General features: G+C 48.0%; 1 protein-coding gene across 1 annotated transcript in view; it reads right to left on the bottom strand.

The window, feature by feature from the left end:
- Positions 1 to 19,420, bottom strand: part of srp72 (signal recognition particle 72) — a 138,156-nt gene that overhangs the window by 36,748 nt on the left and 81,988 nt on the right. Inside the window, exons 11-12 of the mRNA XM_068047482.1 lie at positions 530 to 602; positions 252 to 316 (exon numbers count right to left, since the gene is read on the bottom strand). Coding sequence (XP_067903583.1) covers positions 252 to 316; positions 530 to 602 — 138 coding nt within the window. The remainder of the gene's footprint in view (positions 1 to 251; positions 317 to 529; positions 603 to 19,420) is intronic.

The following is a 19,420-nucleotide window of genomic DNA, read 5'->3' as shown; positions in this document are numbered from 1 at the left end:
GGCCATATGGTTTACTCTTGCTCCTATTTCTTGTGTTCTTGTGAATGGTGGATCAAGGGGCCATGTGGTCTACTCCTGTTCCTATTTCTTATCTTTTTATTGAACGGCGGGACAGGCTTGAGGGATAAATGGCCTACCCCTGATCCTATGAATTACTGAATGCACCATCTATACACCTTAAAAGTAAATATACCTCATACAATCAGATCAGTTCCCACATTCCTTGCAATATTATGGATTTTATAACTTACCATCCCTAGTTTATTCAAGTTTTCATCAATCGACCTCAAGATGTCACATGCTTTTGTAACATGACCTTTAGAGAAGCAACAGAAACACAAAGAAGATTAAGTAGTTCAACATTATAACACACAGTTCCACTTCAAAAATGCTGCCCCACCCCAGAAAATGCCATTAACATGCCAGGCCAAACTGCTAAAATATTTCTTACCAAATATTCATCCAAAAATAAAGAAATGAGCTTTTGTAATAATAATATGCCATAATATATACAGAGAGAGATGCCCACCTTGGACCAAATATAACTGTGCTATCGTCATCTTGATTTCAACTGCACTTTCTGGGTGGTGCTCCAAGAATTCCTTAAAGTCAAGATACAATTAAAACATTGGGATTAACTGCACATGCTGTCACATATCAACAAAACAAAAAAAATGTTAATTCACAGCAAAGTTTTGAGCTCTAGACACAGTGCATTGCATACATAAGGCAACCGATGTACACAGGGACAGAGCCCTGGGGAAGGCTCTCCACGCAGGCATAGATGTACATAAATGCACAAGGTGTGCTAAGATTGGTGAGCTACAAGCACAAATAGTCATGTGGGAATATGATACAGAGGCAATAACAAAAATGCCGAGGTCTGGACTCTTAATAGTCAAGGAATCAAAGAGTTCAGAAAAGATAGGGAAGGTAAAAAGGGAAGTGGGGTGGTAGCACTGGTGAGGGAACACAGTATAGTGTTGAAAAGGGAGGATATCCTTAAGGAGGCAAAGACAGAAGCTATTTGGTTAGAGTTGAGAAGCAGAATGGGTATGATCACACTACTGGGATATTCTATAGGCCTTTAAATAGTGAGAGAGATAGAGGAGCACATCTGCAGGGAAATCACAGAGATGTACAAAGATAGGTGGGAAAGCAAGTTGTGAGGCAGACACAGAAACTCTGTAAAGGGATACAGATCGAGTCATAGAGTTATACAGCACAGAAACAGGCCCTTCGGCCCATCGTGTCCATGCTGGCCATCAAGCACCTAACTATTCTATTCCCATTTTTCAGCACTTGGCCCGTAGCCTTGTATGCTATGGCGTTTCAAGTGCTCATCTAAATACTCCTTAAATGTTGTGAGGGTTCCTGCCTCTACCACCCCTTCAGGCAGTGCGTTCCAGATTCCAACCACCCTCTGGGTGAAAAATGTTTTCCTCAAATCTCCTCTAAACCTCCTGCCCCTTACCTTAAATCTATGCCCCCTGGTTAGTGACCCCTCTGCTAAGGGAAGATACGTTAAGTGAGTGGGCAAAAATTTGGCCCACATGATGGGACATATGGGGAAAATGGGAGATTGTCCACTTTGGCAGGAAGAACACAAATGCAAAATATTATTTAAATGGAGAGAGACTCCAGAATGCTGTGGTACAGAAGGATCTGGGTGTCCTCGTACATGAATCACAAAATGTTAGTATGTAGGTACAGCAAGTAATTAAGAAGGCAAATGGAATGTTGGCCTTTATTGTAAGAGGCATAGAGTATAACAGTAAGGAAGTCTTGATACAACTGCACAGGGCATTGGTGAGGCAGTGCTGTCAGGGAGGGTTTAAACTAGAATGGCAGGGGGATGGGAATCTGAGCAGGGAGACAGAGGAGAGGGAAACAAGGACCGAAATGAAAGACAGAAAGGTAAGAAGCAAAAGTGGAAGGCAGAGAGAACAAGGGCGAGAAACAAATGGGGCCATAGTGCAAAATAATGCTAAGATGACTAACAATGTTAAAAAGATAAGTCTAAAGGTATTGTGTCTTAATGCACGGAGCATTCACAATAAGGTAGATGAATTAACAGCGCAAATAGATATAAGCGGTTATGATATAGTAGCAATTACAGAGACATGGCTGCAAGGTGACCAAGGATGGGAACTGAACATCCAGTGGTATTCAATATTTAGGAAGGACAGACAAAAAGGGAAAGGAGGTGGAATAGCGTTGTTAGTAAAGGAGGAAATCAATGCAATAGTGAGGAAGGATATTGGCTTGTAAAATCATGATGTAGAATCTGTATGGGTGGAGCTAAGAAACAAGAAGGGGCAGAAAACGGTGGGGGTTGTCTGTAGGCCCCCGAACAGTAGTGGGGATGTAAGGGATGGCATTAAACAGGAAATTAGAGATGCATGCAATAAAGGTACAACTGTAATCATGGGTGATTTTAATCTACATATAGATTGGTCAAACCAAGTTAGCAATAATACTGTGGAGGAGGATTTCCTGGAGTGTGTACGTGACAGTTTTTTAGACCAATACATTGAGGAACCAACTGGAGAACAGGCTATCCTAGACTGGGTATGGTGCAAAGAGAACGGATTAATTAACAATCTTGTTGTGCAGGGTCCCTTGGGGAGGAGCGACCATAACATGATAGAATTCTTCATTAATATGGAGAGGGAAGTAGTTGAGTCTGAAACTAGGGTCCTGAATCGAAATAAAGGAAACTACAAAGGTATGAGGCGCGAGCTGGCTATGGTAGATTGGGGAACATTATTAAAAGGGTTGACGGTGGATAGGCAATGGATAGGGTGGTGAATCTGTGGAATTCTCTATCGCAGAAGGCAGTGGAGGGCAAGTCATTAAATATATTTAAGGAGATAGATATATTTCTTAATGCCAAAGGGATCAAGGACTATGGGAAGAAAGCGGGAACAGGATACTGAATTAGATGAACAGCCATGATCTTTTTTGAATGGCGAAGCAGGCCCAAAGGGCTGAATGGTCTACTCCTGCTCCTATTTTCCATGTCCAACATACGGCCCGTGGGCCAGAATCTGGCCCGCCAAAGTTTTCCGTCCAGCCTGCCAATCCTTCATAAGTTATGAACAGAAAGGGACGAGATTGATTTTGTTCTATTTATGTACCCCAGTTGTTAGCAGTAAGTGAGCAGAGAACTGCGAACATACGAATTAGGAGCAGGAGTAGGCCACTCGATCCCTCGATCCTACTCTGCTGTTCAATAAGTTCATGACTGAACTGATTACTCCACATTTCCACCTACTCCCAATAAGCTTCCATCCCCTTGCTTATCAAGAATCTATCTACCTCTGCCTTGAAAATATTCAAAGACTTTGCTTCCACTGCCTTTTGAGGAAAAGAGTTTAAAAGACTCACAACCCTCAGAGAAAAAATTTCTCCTCATCTCTGTCTGAAATGGGCGACCCCTTATTTTTAAATAGTGACCCCTAGTTTGAGATTCTTCCACAAGGGGAAACATCCTTTCCATATCCACCCTGTCAAAACCCCTCAGGATCTTACATGTTTCAATCAAGTCGCCTCTCATTCTTCTAAATTCCAGTGGATACAAGCCTAAAATTCCAATCTTTCCTCGTAAGACAGCCCGCCCATTCCAGGTATTAGTCTAGTAAACCTTCTCTGTACTGCCTCCAACGCATTTACATCCTTCCTTAAATAAGGAGACCAATACTGTACACAATACTCCAGATGTGGTCTCAACAATGCCCTGTATAGCTGAAGCCTGCCACATTCCTCTGCATCCCATGGGCCTTCATTTGACTGACCAGTCTGCCATGTGGGACCATATCAAATGCCTTAGTAAAATCCATGTAGACCACATCCACTGCACTACCATCATCAATTCTTCTGGTTACTTCCTCAAAAACTCAATTAAGTTAGTAAGACACGACCTTCCCTCAACAAATCCATGCTGACTATCCCTGATTAATCCGTGCCTTTCTAAGTGACAGTTTATCCTATCACTCAGAATAGATTCTAACAATTGGGGCGGCACAGTGGCGCAGTGGTTAGCACCGCAGCCTCACAGCTCCAGTGACCTGGGTTCAATTCTGGGTACTGCCTGTGTGGAGTTTGCAAGTTCTCCCTGTGTCTGCGTGGGTTTTCTCTGGGTGCTCCGGTTTCCTCCCACAGCCAAAAGACTTGCAGGTTGGTAGGTAAATTGGCCATTATAAATTGCCCCTAGTATAGGTAGCTGGTAGGGAAATATAGGGACAGGTGGGGATGTGGTAGGAATATGGGATTAGTGTAGGATTAGTATAAATGGGTGGTTGATGGTCGGCACAGACTCGGTGGGCCGAAGGGCCTGTTTCAGTGTTGTATCTCTAAACTAAACTAAACATAACCTCCCTACTTTTGTATTCAATTCCCCTCACGCTAAACGATAACATTCTATTAGCTTTCCTAATTACGTGCTGTACCTGCATACCAACCTTTTGTGATTCATGCACGAGGACACCCAGATCCCTCTGCATCTCCGAGCTCTGCAATCTCTCACCATTTAGATAATATGCTTCTTTTTTATTCTTCCTGCCAAAGTGGACAAGTTCCCACTTTCCCACATTATACTCCAATTGCCAGGTCTTTGACGACTCACTTAACCGATCTATATCACTTTGTAGCCTCCTTGTGTCCTCTTCACAAGTTCCTTTCCTACCTATCTTTGTGTCATCAGCAAATTTAGCAACCACACCTTTGGTCCCTTCATCTAAGTCATCTATATAAATTGTAAAAAGTTGAGGCCCCAGCACAGATCCCTATGGCACACCACTCGTTACATCTTGCCAACCAGAAAACGACCCATTTATGCCTACTCTCTGTTTCCTGTTAGCCAACCAATCTTCCATCCATGCCAATATGTTACCCCCTAGACCATGAGCGTTTATTTTCTGCAATAACCTTTGATACGGCACCTTATCAACTGGTGCAGTGCAGCTTGTAACTGAACAGTCACTAGTCTTCATTTCCTGCAGCGAGCAGCATTAAGGGAGGATGGGGCCAAATGACACTCATGAGATTTACGGGGAGCTTACCAATCAAAAGAGCGAACAGTTTGCTTGCATGCGGACTTTCGTTGAATAGGAGCGTGGGATAGGCAGAACTTTCTGGGAAGACTGCTGCCGTCACTCAGAAGGGGGGCACGCAGAGACAGTGAGGGGCGGGGTAAGGTGAGCACGCAGACACAGTTGGTGAGGGTGAGCACACAGACAGAGTGGGACTAGGGGTGTGGGGGCGGTGAACATGCAGAGCTAGGTCAGTGCTGGCAGAGGGAGTTGATGTGCGATTCAGAGTGTGGGACTACACCAAGCGGCAGTCTGTTTCCGCTCCTGCTGCATGGTGGGTGAAGGCAAGAAATATTGGGAATAAAAGGTTAGTAATTTTTTTTTACCCAGTATGCCCTATTTCTAATGCCTTTATCTTTCGGTAATTTGCTCACCGGCTCCCTATGTAGGACAAAAATTGTAATGTGACCCCTCACACAAAACCTTTGGGCACCTCTGGCTAACACCATACCTAGTGTACGGTGTACAGTTTTGGTCTCCTTACGTAAGAAGGGATATGCTTTGATTGGAAGCAGTTCAGAGAAGGTTCACCAGGTTGACTCCTGGGATGAATGGGTTGTCTTATTAATCACGGTCGAACAGGTTGGGCCTGCACTCATTGGAGTTTAGACAAATGAGAGGTGATCTTATTGAAATATAAGATTAAGGAGGCTTGACAGGCCAAATGCTGAGAGCAGGTTTCCCTTCATGGCGGTGTCCAGAACGAGGAGGCATAGTTTCAGAATATGGGGTCTTCCACTTAAAACGGAGATGAGGAAATGCTTCTCTCAGAGGGTTGTTAATCTTTGGAATTCGCTACCCCAAAGAGCAGTGGAGGCTGTATCATTGAATATAATGAGGAGCAGATATGTAGACAGGTTTTGGAAAGATGTAAAAGTAACAGGGTTGTAGTGGTGAGTGATTTTAACTTCCCCTATATTGACTGGGACTCACTTAGTGTCAGGGGCTTGGATAGGGAAGAATTTGTAAGGAGCATCCAGAAGGGCTTCTTGAAACAATACGTAGATAGTCCAACTAGGGATGGGGCTGTACTGGTCCTGGTATTGGGGAATGAGGTGGTCGAAGTTTCAGTAGGGGAGCATTTCGGGAACAGTGACCATAATTCCATAAGTTTTAAGGTACTTGTGGATAAGGATAAGAGTAGTCCTTGGGTGAAGGTGCTAAATTGGGGGAAGGCTAATTATAACAATATTAGACAGGAACTGAAGAATTTAGATTGGGGGCGGCTGTTTGAGGGTAAATCAACATCTGACATGTGGGAGTCTTTCAAACGTCAGTTGATTAGAATCCAGGACCAGCATGTTCCTGTGAGGAAGTAGGAAAAGTTTGGCAAGTTTCGGGAACCTTGGATAACGCGGGATATTGTGAGCCTAGTCAAAAAGAAAAAGGAAGCATTCGTAAGGGCTGGAAGGCTAGGAACAGACGAATCCCTTGAGGAATATAAAGACAGTAGGAAGGAACTTAAGCAAGGAGTCAGGAGTGCTAAAAGCTGTTATGAGAAGTCATTGGCAAACAGGATTAAGGAAAATCCCAAGGCTTTTTATACATATATAAAGAGCAAGAGGGTAACCAGGGAAAGAGTTGGTCCACTCAAGGGCAGAGAAGGGAATCTATGTGTGGAGCCAGAGGAAATGGGCAAGGTACTAAATGAGTATTTTGCATCAGTATTCACCAAGGAGAAGGACTTGGTGGATGATGAGCCTAGGGAAGGGAGTCTAGATAGTCTCAGTCATCTCATTATCAAAAAGGAGGTGGTGTTGGGTGTCTTGCAAAGCATTAAGGTAGATAAGTCCCCAGGGCCTGATGGGATCTACCCCAAAATACTGAGGGAGTCAAGGGAAGAAATTGCTGGGGCCTTGACAGAAATCTTTGCATCCTCATTGGCTACAGGTGAGGTCCCAGAGGACTGGAGAATAGCCAATGTTGTTCCTTTGTTTAAGAAGGGTAGCAAGGATAATCCAGGAAATTATAGGCCGCTGAGCCTTACGTCAGTGGTAGGGAAATTATTAGAGAGGATTCTTCGGGACAGGATTTACTCCCATTTGGAAACAAATGGACTTATTAGCGAGAGGCAGCATGGTTTTGTGAAGGGGAGGTCGTGTCTCACTAATTTGATTGAGTTTTTTGAGGAAGTGACAAAGATGATTGATGAAGGAAGGGCAGTGGATGTTGTCTATATGGACTTTAGTAAAGCCTTTGACAAGGTCCCTCATGGCAGACTGATACAAAAGGTGAAGTCACATGGGATCAGAGGGGAGCTGGCAAGATGGATACAGAACTGGCTCTGTCATAGAAGACAGAGGGTAGCAGTGGAAGGGTGCTTTTCTGAATGGAGGGATGTGACTAGTGGTGTTCCGCAGGGATCAGTGCTGGGACCTTTGCTGTTTGTAGTATATATAAATGATTTGGAGGAAAATGTAGCTGGTCTGATTAGTAAGTTTGCGGACGACACAAAGGTTGGTGGAGTTGCGGACAGTGATGAGGATTGTCAGAGAATACAGCAGGATATAGATCGGTTGGAGACTTGGGCGGAGAAATGGCAGATGGAGTTTAATTCGGACAAATGTGAGGTAATGCATTTTGGAAGGTCTAATGCAGGTGGGAAGTATACAGTAAATGGCAGAACCCTTAGGAGTACTGACAGGCAGAGAGATCTGGGCGTACAGGTCCACAGGTCACTGAAAGTGGCAACGCAGGTGGATAAGGTAGTCAAGAAGGCATACGGCATGCTTGCCTTCATCGGTCGGGGCATAGAATATAAAAATAGGCAAGTCATGCTGCAGCTGTATAGAACTTTAATTAGGCCACACTTACAATATTGCGTGCAATTCTGGTCACCACACGACCAGAAGGACGTGGAGGCTTTGGAAAGGGTACAGAAGAGGTTTACCAGGATGTTGCCTGGTCTGGAGGGCATTAGCTATGAGGAGAGGTTGGAAAAACTCGGATTGTTTTCACTGGAATGACGGAGGTGGAGGGGTCGACATGATAGAGGTTTACAAAGTTATAAGCGGCATGGACAGAGTGGATAGTCAGAAGATTTTTCCCAGGGTGGAAGAGTCAGTTACTAGGGGACATAGGTTTAAGGTGAGAGGGGCAAAGTTTAGAGGGGATGTGCGAGGCAAGTTCTTTACACAGAGGGTGGTGAGTGCCTGGAACTTGTTGCCGGGGGAGGTGGTGGAAGCAGGTACCATAGAGACGTTTAAGAGGCATCTTGACAAATACATGAATAGGATGGGAATTGAGGGATACGGACCACGGAAGTGCAGAAGGTTTTAAGTTTAGGCAGACATCAAGATCGGCGCAGGCTTGGAGGGCCGAATGGCCTGTTCCTGTGCTGCACTGTTCTTTGTATATTCAAGGCTGAGTTAGACAGGTTTTTGATCTATAAAGGAGTCAAGGGTTATGGGGGAAGGCAGGAAAGTGAAACTGAGGCCACAATCAGATTAACCATAATCTTACTGAATAGTAGAACAGGCTCAAGGGGAGGAATGGCCTACTCTTGTTCCTATTTCTCATATTCTTATGTGCAAGAACTATAGAGTGTTGATATGCGGGACTTTCATGACCCAAATATTGACTAGGACAACGCTAGAGTAAAGAATGAGGGGGAGGAATCTCTGAAATATGTTCAAGAGAACTTCCTTGACCAGCATGTTCTCAGTCCATCTTGGAAGGAGGCATTAATAATAATAAAAACAAAGTGCTGGTAATACTCAACAGGTCTGGCAGCATCCGTGGAGAGAAACAGAATTAATGTCTCAGGTCAGTGACCTTTCATCAGAACTGGCAAAGGTTAGAAATGTAATAGGCTTTGAACAAGTGAAAAGGGGAGGAAGGAAGAACAAATGGGTAGGTGTATGATAGGGCAGAGAGCAGGAGAGATTAAATGACAAAGACGTCATGGAACAAAGGCAAAGGGAGTGCTAATAGTTGTGTTAAAAAGACAAAACATTAGCCCACAGTGTGTGTTAATGGCAGGTTTTCTAGCATCCACAGTGTTTTGCTTTAATAGGAGGCATTACTGGATTTATTTATTTACTTATTTAGAGATACAGCACTGAAACAGGCCCTTCGGCCCACTGAGTCTGTGCTGACCATCAACCACCCATTTATACTAATCCAACACTAATCCCATATTCCTACCACATCCCCACCTTCCCTATATTCCCCTACCACCTACCTATACTAGGGGCAATTTATAATGGCCAATTTACCTATCAACCGGCAAGTCTTTGGCTGTGGGAGGAAACCAGAGCATCCGGCGAAAACCCACACGGTCACAGGGAGAACTTGCAAACCCCGCACAGGCAGTACCCAGAACTGAACCCGGGTCGCTGGAGCTGTGAGGCTGCGGTGCTAACCACTGTGCCGCCACGGTGCTGCGGAATGAAGTGGGCCAAATGGACAAAATGTCTGTGGGGGAACACTTGGGCAAAAGTAATCATTGCATCATAAGGTTTAGATCAGTAATGGAGAAGAGCATGAACAATCTAAAGTTGAACTTCTAAATTGGTAGAGGGCTAATTTCAATGGGATTTTAGCCAAGGTAAAATGGAACCAGAGATTAACAGGAAAAGCTGTTTCTGAACTATGGGTGACATTTGAGATGATGTTTCAGGCACAGGGTAGGTATATTCCAACAAAGGTGAAAGGTAAGGAAACAAAGCCAGGGTTCCATGGACAACAAGGGAGAGACAGAATATGATGGAACAAAAAAGAAAGAGGGTATATGATGCATGTCAGGTGAATTCTGCAAGCAAGAAACAGGGCAAATACAGTAAGTTGAGAGGGGAAGTGAAGAGGAAAATAAGACTGGCAAAGAGAGAATATGAGAATGGAAAGAATAGCAGTTAACATAAAAGGGAACTCAAAAATATTCTACCAGCATGCAAATAGTAAGCAGGTTGTGAGCAGTGAGGTGATGCCTATTCGGGACAAAGAGGATGATATATGCTTAGAGGTGCACGACAAGGCGAGAATACTTAAGTAATTTGTAGCGGTGTTTACTAATCATAGAAACATAGAAAATAGGAGGAGTAGGCCATTTGGCCCTTTGAGCCTGCTCCGCCGTTCATTATGATCATGGCTGATCATCCAACTCAGTAGCCTGTTCCCGTTTTTGCCCCATACCCTTGGATCCCTTTCGCCCCAAGAACTGTATCTAACTCCTTCTTGAAAACATACAATGTTTTGGCCTCAACTGCTTTCTGTGGGAGCGAATTCCACAGGCTCATCACTCTCTGGGTGAAGATATTTCTCCTCATCTCAGTCCCGAAAGGTTTACCCCGTATCCTTAGACTATGACCCCTGGTTCTTGACTCCCCCACCATCGGGAACATTCTTCCTGCATCTACCCTGTCAAGTCCTGTTAGAATTTTATAGGTTTCTATGAGAAGCCCCCTCACTCTTCTGAACTCCAGCGAATATAATCCTAACCGACTCAATCTCTCTTCATACGTTAGTCCTGCCATCCCAGGAATCAGTCTGGTAAACCTTCGCTGCACTCCCTTTATAGCAAGAACATCCTTCCTCAGATAAGGAGACCAAAACTGCACACAATATTCCAGGTGTGGCCTCACCAAGGCCCTGTATAATTGCAACAAGACATCCCTGCTCCTGTACTCGAATCCTCTCGCTATGAAGGCCAACATACCATTTGCCTTTTTACAGCCTGTTGCATCTGCATGCTTACTTTCAGCGACTGGTGTACGAGAACACCCAGGTCTCACTGCATATTCCCCTCTCTCAGTTTATAGCCGTTCAGTAATCTGCCTTCCTGTTTTTGCTACCAAAGTGGATAACCTCACATTTATCCATATTATACTGCATCTGCCATGCATTAGCCCACTCACTCAACTTGTCCAAATCACCCTGAAGCTTCTCTGCATCCTCCTCACAACACATCCTCCCACCCAGTTTTGTGTCATCTGCAAATCTGGAGATATTACATTTAGTTCCCTCATCTAATTCATTAATATATATTGCGAATAGCTGGGGTCCTCGTACCGATCCCTGCAGTACCCCACTACTCACTGCCTGCCGTTCGGAATAAGACCTATTTATCCTTACTCTTTGTTTCCTGACCGCCAACCAATTTTCTATCCATCGCAATACACTATCCCCAATCCCATGCGCTTAAATTTTACACACTTGCCTCTTATGTGGGACTTTGTCGAAACCCTTCTGAAAGTCCAAATAAACCACATCCACTGGCTCCCCCTCATCAACTCTACTCGTTACATCCTCGAAGAATTCTAGCTGATTTGTCAAGCATGATTTCTCTTTCGTAAATCCATGCTGACTCTGCCCGATCCTACCCCTGTTCTCTAAGTGCTCTGCCACAAAATCTTTGATAATGGACTCTAGAATTTTCCCTACTACTGAGTTCAGGCTGACTGGTCTATAATGTCTAAGGAAGAGGATGCGGAAAAAATATTGGTAGAAGTGGATAAGGTAGAGGTAATGTAGTGGTGATCTACCCAAGGGCATGTGCACTGCTCATTTCTCCACACCTCACGGTCCTGCACTTTCCTCTTCAGTTGCTCATAAGAGCCTCCCATTTTTTAACTTCCATGAGAAATGGGCAATATGGCTAGGGAACAAGTAAACGAGGTAGTTTCCCGTTGCCTTCCTCACGTGTGCTTTAAAGGAAACACAAATCCTCTTTCCAGAGGATCCTCCGCTTGTAAGCAGCCATTGTCCCTTGAGGTTCTAGCTTTTGCGTCATCACTAGACTAGTAACCCAGAGCCCAGGCTAATGCTCTGGGGACATGGGTTCGATTCCCATCACAACAGATGGTGAAATCTGAATTCAATTAATAAATCTGGAATTAAAAGCGAGTCTAATGGTGACCATGAAACCAGTCAATTGTGGTAAAACCCTTCTGGTTCACCAATGTCCTTTAGGAAAGGAAATCTGCTGTCCTTACGTGGTCTGGCCTACATGTGGCTCCAGACCCACAGCAATGTGGTTGACTCTTAAAATGCCCTCTGAAATGGCCCAGCAAGCCACTCAGTTCAAGGGCAATTAGGGATGGGCAATAAATGCTTGCCTAGCCAGCAATGCCCAATCCCACAAATGAATAAAAAAGACTACCAAATATTTTCTGCGTCCACTGTTGGCCATGCCTCATAACCCTGAGCATGAGACCTTTACCGGGGCCTGGGGCGACTCGCAAAAGGGCAAGGACAACCATCCCCTGAGGTCTTAAATGACATGTTACCCTGAGAGGCAATGAATGGGGTGACAATTGCTGAGAAGGACGCACTGGAAAGGCTGGCTATGCTTAGAGTGGATAAGTCGCCTGGTCCAAATCCCAGATTGCTAAAGGAAGTGGGTGTGGAGATAGCAGAAGGGCTTGCCATAATATTCCAATCTTACCTCAACATGGGGGTGTGCTAGAGGATTGGAGAGTGGCATATGTGACACCCTTTTTCAAGAAAGGGTGAAAGGACACTCCTAATAACTACAGGCCAGTCAGTTTAACATTAGCAGTGGGTAAGATTTTAGAAAGAGACAAAAATTAATGGGCACTTGTAGAAGTTGGAGTTAATTAAGGAAAGCCAGCAGAGATTTGTAAAGGCAGATCATGATAAGAACATAAGTAACAGGAGCAGGAGTAGGCCATTCAGCCCATTCAACCAGCTCTGCCATTCAATAAGATCAGGGCCGATCTGATTGTGGCCTTAACTCCATTTTCCTGCTTGCCCCCATAACCCTTGACTCCCTTGTAGGACAAAATTCTGTCCAACTCAGCCTTGAATATATTCAATGACCCAGTCTCCACTGCTCCCCGGGGAAGAGAATTCCAAAGATCAATGACCCTTGGAGAAAAAAATTCCTGCTAATCTCTGTCTTAAAAGGGAGACCCCTTATTTTTAATCTGTGCCACCTGGTTCTAGATTCCTCCACGAGGGAAAACATCCTCTCAACATCTACCCTGTCGAGCCCCCTCAGAATCTTACATGTTTCAATAAGATCACCTCTCATTCTTCTAAACTCCAATGAGTATAGGCCCAACCTTTCCTCGTAAGACAACCCCTTCATCCCAGGAATCAGCCGCATGAACCTTCTCTGAGCGGCTTCCAATGCAAGTATACCCCTCCTTAAGTAAAGGAGGCCAAAAATGCACACAGTACTCTAGTCTCACCAATGCCCTGCACAGCTACAGCGAGACTTCCCTACTTTCATACTCCATCCCCCTTGCAATAAATGGTAACATTCCATTTGCCTTGCTAATTACTTGCTGTACCTGCATTCAACCCTTTTCTGATTCTTATACAAGGACACCCAGATTCCTCTGAACCACAGCATTCTGCAGTCTCTCTCCTAAAGGCCTGCTCGGGTCGGCAAATGAAACCCGACCCGAGCCCGACCCAGCCCGAGTCCTTTGACTTTTTCCCTCGCTCGACCTGACCCAACCACTGGAATATAATCAACTTTATTGAACAGGTTGTGCTCTACCTTGGATGGAATCGCTCACTGCAGACTAGTGCGGAGTCCAAATGCACGTTTCCCACCTTGACGTCCTGGCTACTGTGTCTGACCCGAACCCGACACTTCGCCAGGCCCGGTCGGGTAGCCATGCTCTACTCTCTCCATGTAAATAATATTCTGCTTTCCTATTCTTCCTGCCAAAGTGGACTACCTCACATTTTCCCACATTATATTCCATCTGCCAAACTTTTGCCCACTCACTTAACCGATCTATATCTCTTTGAGACACTTTTTGTGTCCTGCTCACACTTGCTTTCCTACCTATCTTTGTATCGTCTGCAAATTTGGCTACAATACACGCGGTCCCTTCATTGAAGTCATTAATATAGATCCTAAATAGTTGAGGCCTCAACACTGATCCCTGTGGCACTCCACTAGTTACTGTTTGCCAACTTGAACCAATGCTCTATTCATGCTAATCTCCAAACACCATGAGCTCTTATATGGTGGATTTGCCTGAGTGGTTCCAGGATGAGGGATTTTAGCTACAAAGTTAGGTTGGAGAAGCTGGGGTTGTTCTCCTTGGAATAAGAGATCGAGGAGACATTTGATAGAGGCGAACAAGATTATGGCAGGTTTAGATAAGGTAGACAAAGAAAAGCTGTTCCCATTAGCTGACGGTACAAAGACTAGGGGACACAGATTTAACAATTTGGGCAAGCAATACAGGGGGAATGTGAGGAAGACCCTTTTCACAGCAAGTGGTAATGACCTGGAACTTTCTGCCCACAAGGATGGTGGCAACAGAGACAATGAAAGAGTTCAAAAGGAAATTGGATGGACACTTGAGGGAAATATCCTTGCAGGGCTCCACGAATAAAGTGGAGGAATGGGACTGATTAGATTGCTCTACAGGCAGCATGGACCTGACGGGACAAATGACCTCCTTCAGTGCCATAATGACTCTCTGACTCCAGATCCCTGTACCCAACTCACATACACAGGGGCAGGTCCCTGTACTCAGCCTTCTCACACAGGGACAAGTCACGTACCCAACTCTCACACAGGGACTGGTCCCTGTACCCAGCTCTCTCACACATTGGGACAGGTCCCGCCCTGCAGCCAGCTCTCACACACATGGAAAGGTCCCTGTATCCAGCTCTCACACAGTGACAGAATCCTGCACCCAGCTCTCACACATAGGGTCAAGTCCCTGTACCCAGCTCTGACAAAGTGACAGGTCCCTGTACCAAGCTCTCACAGTGACAGAACCCTGTACCCAGCACTCACACAGTGACAGAACCCTGTACCCAGCTCTCACACACAGGGACAGGTCCCTGTACCCAGCTCTCACACACAGGGACAGGTCCCTGTACCCAGCTCTCACACACAGGGACAGGTCCCTGTACTCAGCTCTCACACACAGGGACAGGTCCCTCCCTGCACCCAGCTCGCACACACAGGGACAGGTCCCTGTACCCAGCTCTCACACAGTGATAGGTCCCTGCACCCAGCTCTCACACAGTGACAGGTTCCTGTACCCTGCTCTCACACTGTGATGGGTCCATGTACCCAGCTCTCACACACAGGGACTGGCCCCCGTATCCAGCTCCCTCAAACAGTGACAGGTCCCTGGACCCAGCTCTCACACAGTGACAGGTCCCTGTACCCAGCTCTCACACAGCGACAGGACCCTGTACCCAGCTCTCACACAGTGACAGGTCCCTGTATCCAGCTCTCACACAGGGACAGGTCCCTGTACTCAGCTCTCACACAGGGACAGGTCCCTGTACCCAGCTCTCACACATAGGTACAGGTCCCCGTACCCAGCTCTCACACATAGGTACAGGTCCCCATACCCAGCTCTCACACACAGGTACAGGTCCCCGTACCTAACGCTCACACAGTGACTGATCCCCATACCCAGCTCTCTCACACAGGGACAGGTCCCCATATCCAACTCTCACACAGTGACTGATCCCTGTACCAGGCTCTCACACAGTGACAGGTCCCTGTACCCAGACTCTCACACACAGGGACAGGTACCTCCCTGTACCCGGCTCTCACACAGTGACAGGTCCCTGTACCCAGCTCTCACACACAGGGACAGGTCCCCATATCCAACTCTCACACAGTGACTGATCCCTGCACCAGGCTCTCACACAGTGACAGGTCCCTGTACCCAGACTCTCACACACAGGGACAGGTCCCTCCCTGTACCTGGCTCTCACACAGTGACAGGTCCCTGTACCCAGCTCTCACACACAGGGACAGGTCCCCGTATCCTGCTCTCACACACAGGGACAGGCCCCGTACCCAACATTCACACAGAGACTGATCCCAGTATCAAGCTCCCTCAAACAGTGACAGGTCCCTGTACCCAGCTCTCACACAGGGATAGGTCCCTGTACCCAGCTCTCACATAGTGACAGGTCCCTGTACCCAGCTCTCACACAGTGACAGGTCCCTGTACCCAGCTCTCACACAGTGACAGGTCCCTGCACCCAGCTCTCACATAGTGACAGGTCCCCATACCCAGCTCTCACACAGTGACAGGTCCCTGTACCCAGCTCTCACACAGTGACAGGTCCCAGTACCCAGCTCTCACACAGCGACAGGTCCCTGTACCCAGCTCTCACACACAGGTACAGGTCCCCATATCCAACACTCACACAGTGACTGATCCCCATACCCAGCTCTCTCACACAGAGACAGGTCCCCATATCCAGATCTCACACAGGGACAGGTCCTTGTATCCAGCTCTCACACAGTGACAGGTCCCTCCCTGTACCCAGCCCTCACACACAGTGATAGGTCCCTGTCCCCAGCTCTCACACACAGGGATAGGTCCCTGTACCCAGCTCTCACACAGTGACAGGTCCCCGTACCCAGCTCTCACAGTGACACGTCCCTGTACCCTGCTCTCACACAGTGACAGATCCCTGTACCCTGCTCTCCCACAGTGAGGGGTCCATGGACCCAGCTCTCACACAGTGACGGGTTCCTGTACCCAGCTCTCACACAGTGACGGGTCCCTGTACCCAGCTCTCACACAGTGACGGGTCCCTGTACCCAGCTCTCACACAGTGACAGGTCCCTGCACCCAGCTTTCACACAGTGCAAGGTCCCCGTACCCAGCTCTCACACAGTGACAGGTCCCTGTACCCAGCTTTCACACAGTGCAAGGTCCCCGTACCCAGCTCTCACACAGTGACAGGTCCCAGTACCCAGCTCTCACACAGTGACAGGTCCCTGTACCCAGCTCTCACACAGTGACAGGTCCCTGCACCCAGCTTTCACACAGTGCAAGGTCCCCGTACCCAGCTCTCACACAGTGACAGGTCCCTGTACCCAGCTCTCACACAGTGACGGGTCCCTGTACCCAGCTCTCACACAGTGACAGGCCCCCTTACCTAACACTCACACAGTGACTGATCCCCATACCCAGCTCTCTCACACAGGGACAGATCCCCAAATCCAACTCTCACACAGGGACAGATCCCCGTATCCAGCTCTCACACAGTGACAGGTCCCAGTACCCAGCTCTCACACAGTGACAGGTCCCTGTACCCAGCTCTCACACAGTGACAGGTCCCTGCACCCAGCTTTCACACAGTGCAAGGTCCCCGTACCCAGCTCTCACACAGTGACAGGTCCCTGTACCCAGCTCTCACACAGTGACAGGTCCCTGTATCCAGCTCTCACACAGTGACAGGACCATGGACCCAGCTCTCACACAGTGACAGGTCCATGGACCCAGCTGTCACACAGTGACGGGTCCCTGCACCCAGCTATCACACAGTGACAGGTCACTGTACCCAGCTCTCACACAGTGACGGTCCCTCTACCCAGCTGTCACACAGTGACGGGTCCCTGTACCCAGCTGTCACACAGTGACGGGTCCCTGTACCCAGCTCTCACACAGTGACGGGTCCCTGTACCCAGCTCTCACACAGTGAAAGGTCCCTGTACCCAGCTCTCACACAGTGACGGGTCCCTGTACCCAGCTCTCACACATAGGTACAGGTCCCTGTACCCAGCTCTCACACACAGGTACAGGTCCCCGTACCCAGCTGTCACACAGTGACAGGTCTCTGTACCCAGCTCTCACACAGTGACAGGTCACTGTACCCAGCTCTCACACAGTGACAGGTCGCTGTACCCTGATCTCACACAGTGACAGGTCCCTGTACCCAGCTCTCACACAGTGACAGGCCCCCGTACCGAACTCTCACACAGTGACTGATCCTCGTACCCAGCTCTCACACACAGGTACAGGTCCCCGTACCCAGCTGTCACACAGTGACAGGTCTCTGTACCCAGCTCTCACACAGTGACAGGTCACTGTACCCAGCTCTCACACAGTGACAGGTCGCTGTACCCTGATCTCACACAGTGAAAGGTCCCTGTACCCAGATCTCACACAGTGACAGGTCCCCGTAGCCAGCTCTCACACACAGGTACAGGTCCCCGTACCCAGCTGTCACACAGTGACAGGTCACTGTACCCAGCTCTCACACAGTGACAGGTCGCTGTACCCTGCTCTCACACAGTGACAGGTCGCTGTACCCTGCTCTCACACAGTGACAGGTCCCTCTACCCAGCTGTCACACAGTGACAGGTCCCTGTACCCAGCTGTCACACAGTGACGGGTCCCTGCACCCAGCTCTCACACAGTGACGGGTCCCTGTACCCAGCTCTCACACAGTGACAGGTCGCTGTACCCTGATCTCACACAGTGACAGGTCCCTGTACCCAGCTCTCACACAGTGAAAGGTCCCTGTACCCAGATCTCACACAGTGACAGGTCCCTGTGCCCAGCTCTCACAAAGTGACAGGTCCCTGTACCCAGCTCTCACAGTGACAGGTCCATGTACCCAGCTCTCACACAGTGACTGTCCCTCTACCCAGCTGTCACACAGTGACAGGTCCCTGGACCCAGCTCTCACACAGGGACAGGTCCCCGTATCCAACTCTCACACAGTGACTGATCCGCGAATCCAGCCCTCTCACAATGACAGATCCCCGCACCCAGCTCTCTCAGTGACAGGACCCTGTACCCAGCTCTCTCACAGCGACAGGTCCCTGTACCCAGCTCTCACACAGCGACAGGTCCCTGTACCCAGTTCTCACACAGTGACTGATCCCTGTATCCAGCTCTCACACAGTGACAGGCCCCTGTACCCAGCTCTCACACAGGGACAGGTCCCTGTATCTAGCTCTCACAGAGTGACGGGTCCCTGGACCCAGCTCTCACACAGTGACAAGCCCCCGTACCTAACTCTCACACAGTGACTGATCCCCGTACCCAGCTCTCTCACACAGGGACAGATCACCAAATCCAACTCTCACACAGTGACCGATCCCCGTATCCAGCTCTCTCACACTGACACGTCCCTGTACCCAGCTCTCACACAGTGACAGGTCCCTGTTTCCAGCTCGCACACAGTGACAGGTCCCTCCCTGTCACCAGCCTTCACACACAGGGATAGGTCCCTGTACCCAGCTCTCTCACAGTGACAGATCCCTGTACCCAGCTCTCACACAGTGACAGGCCCCTGCACCCAGCTCTCACACAGGGACAGGTCCCTGTATCTAGCTCTCACAGAGTGACGGGTCCCTGGACCCAGCTCTCACACAGTGACAAGCCCCCGTACCTAACTCTCACACAGTGACTGATCCCCGTACCCAGCTCTCTCACACAGGGACAGATCACGAAATCCAACTCTCACACAGTGACCGATCCCCGTATCCAGCTCTCTCACAGTGACACGTCCCTGTACCCAGCTCTCACACAGTGACAGGTCCCTGTATCCAGCTCGCACACAATGACAGGTCCCTCCCTGTCACCAGCCCTCACACACAGGGATAGGTCCCTGTACCCAGC

This window comes from Heterodontus francisci, chromosome 1, assembly GCF_036365525.1.
Source record: "Heterodontus francisci isolate sHetFra1 chromosome 1, sHetFra1.hap1, whole genome shotgun sequence".
In the NCBI taxonomy this organism is placed as follows: Eukaryota; Metazoa; Chordata; class Chondrichthyes; order Heterodontiformes; family Heterodontidae; genus Heterodontus; species Heterodontus francisci.
This window is presented reverse-complemented; position numbering and strand designations above follow the sequence as displayed.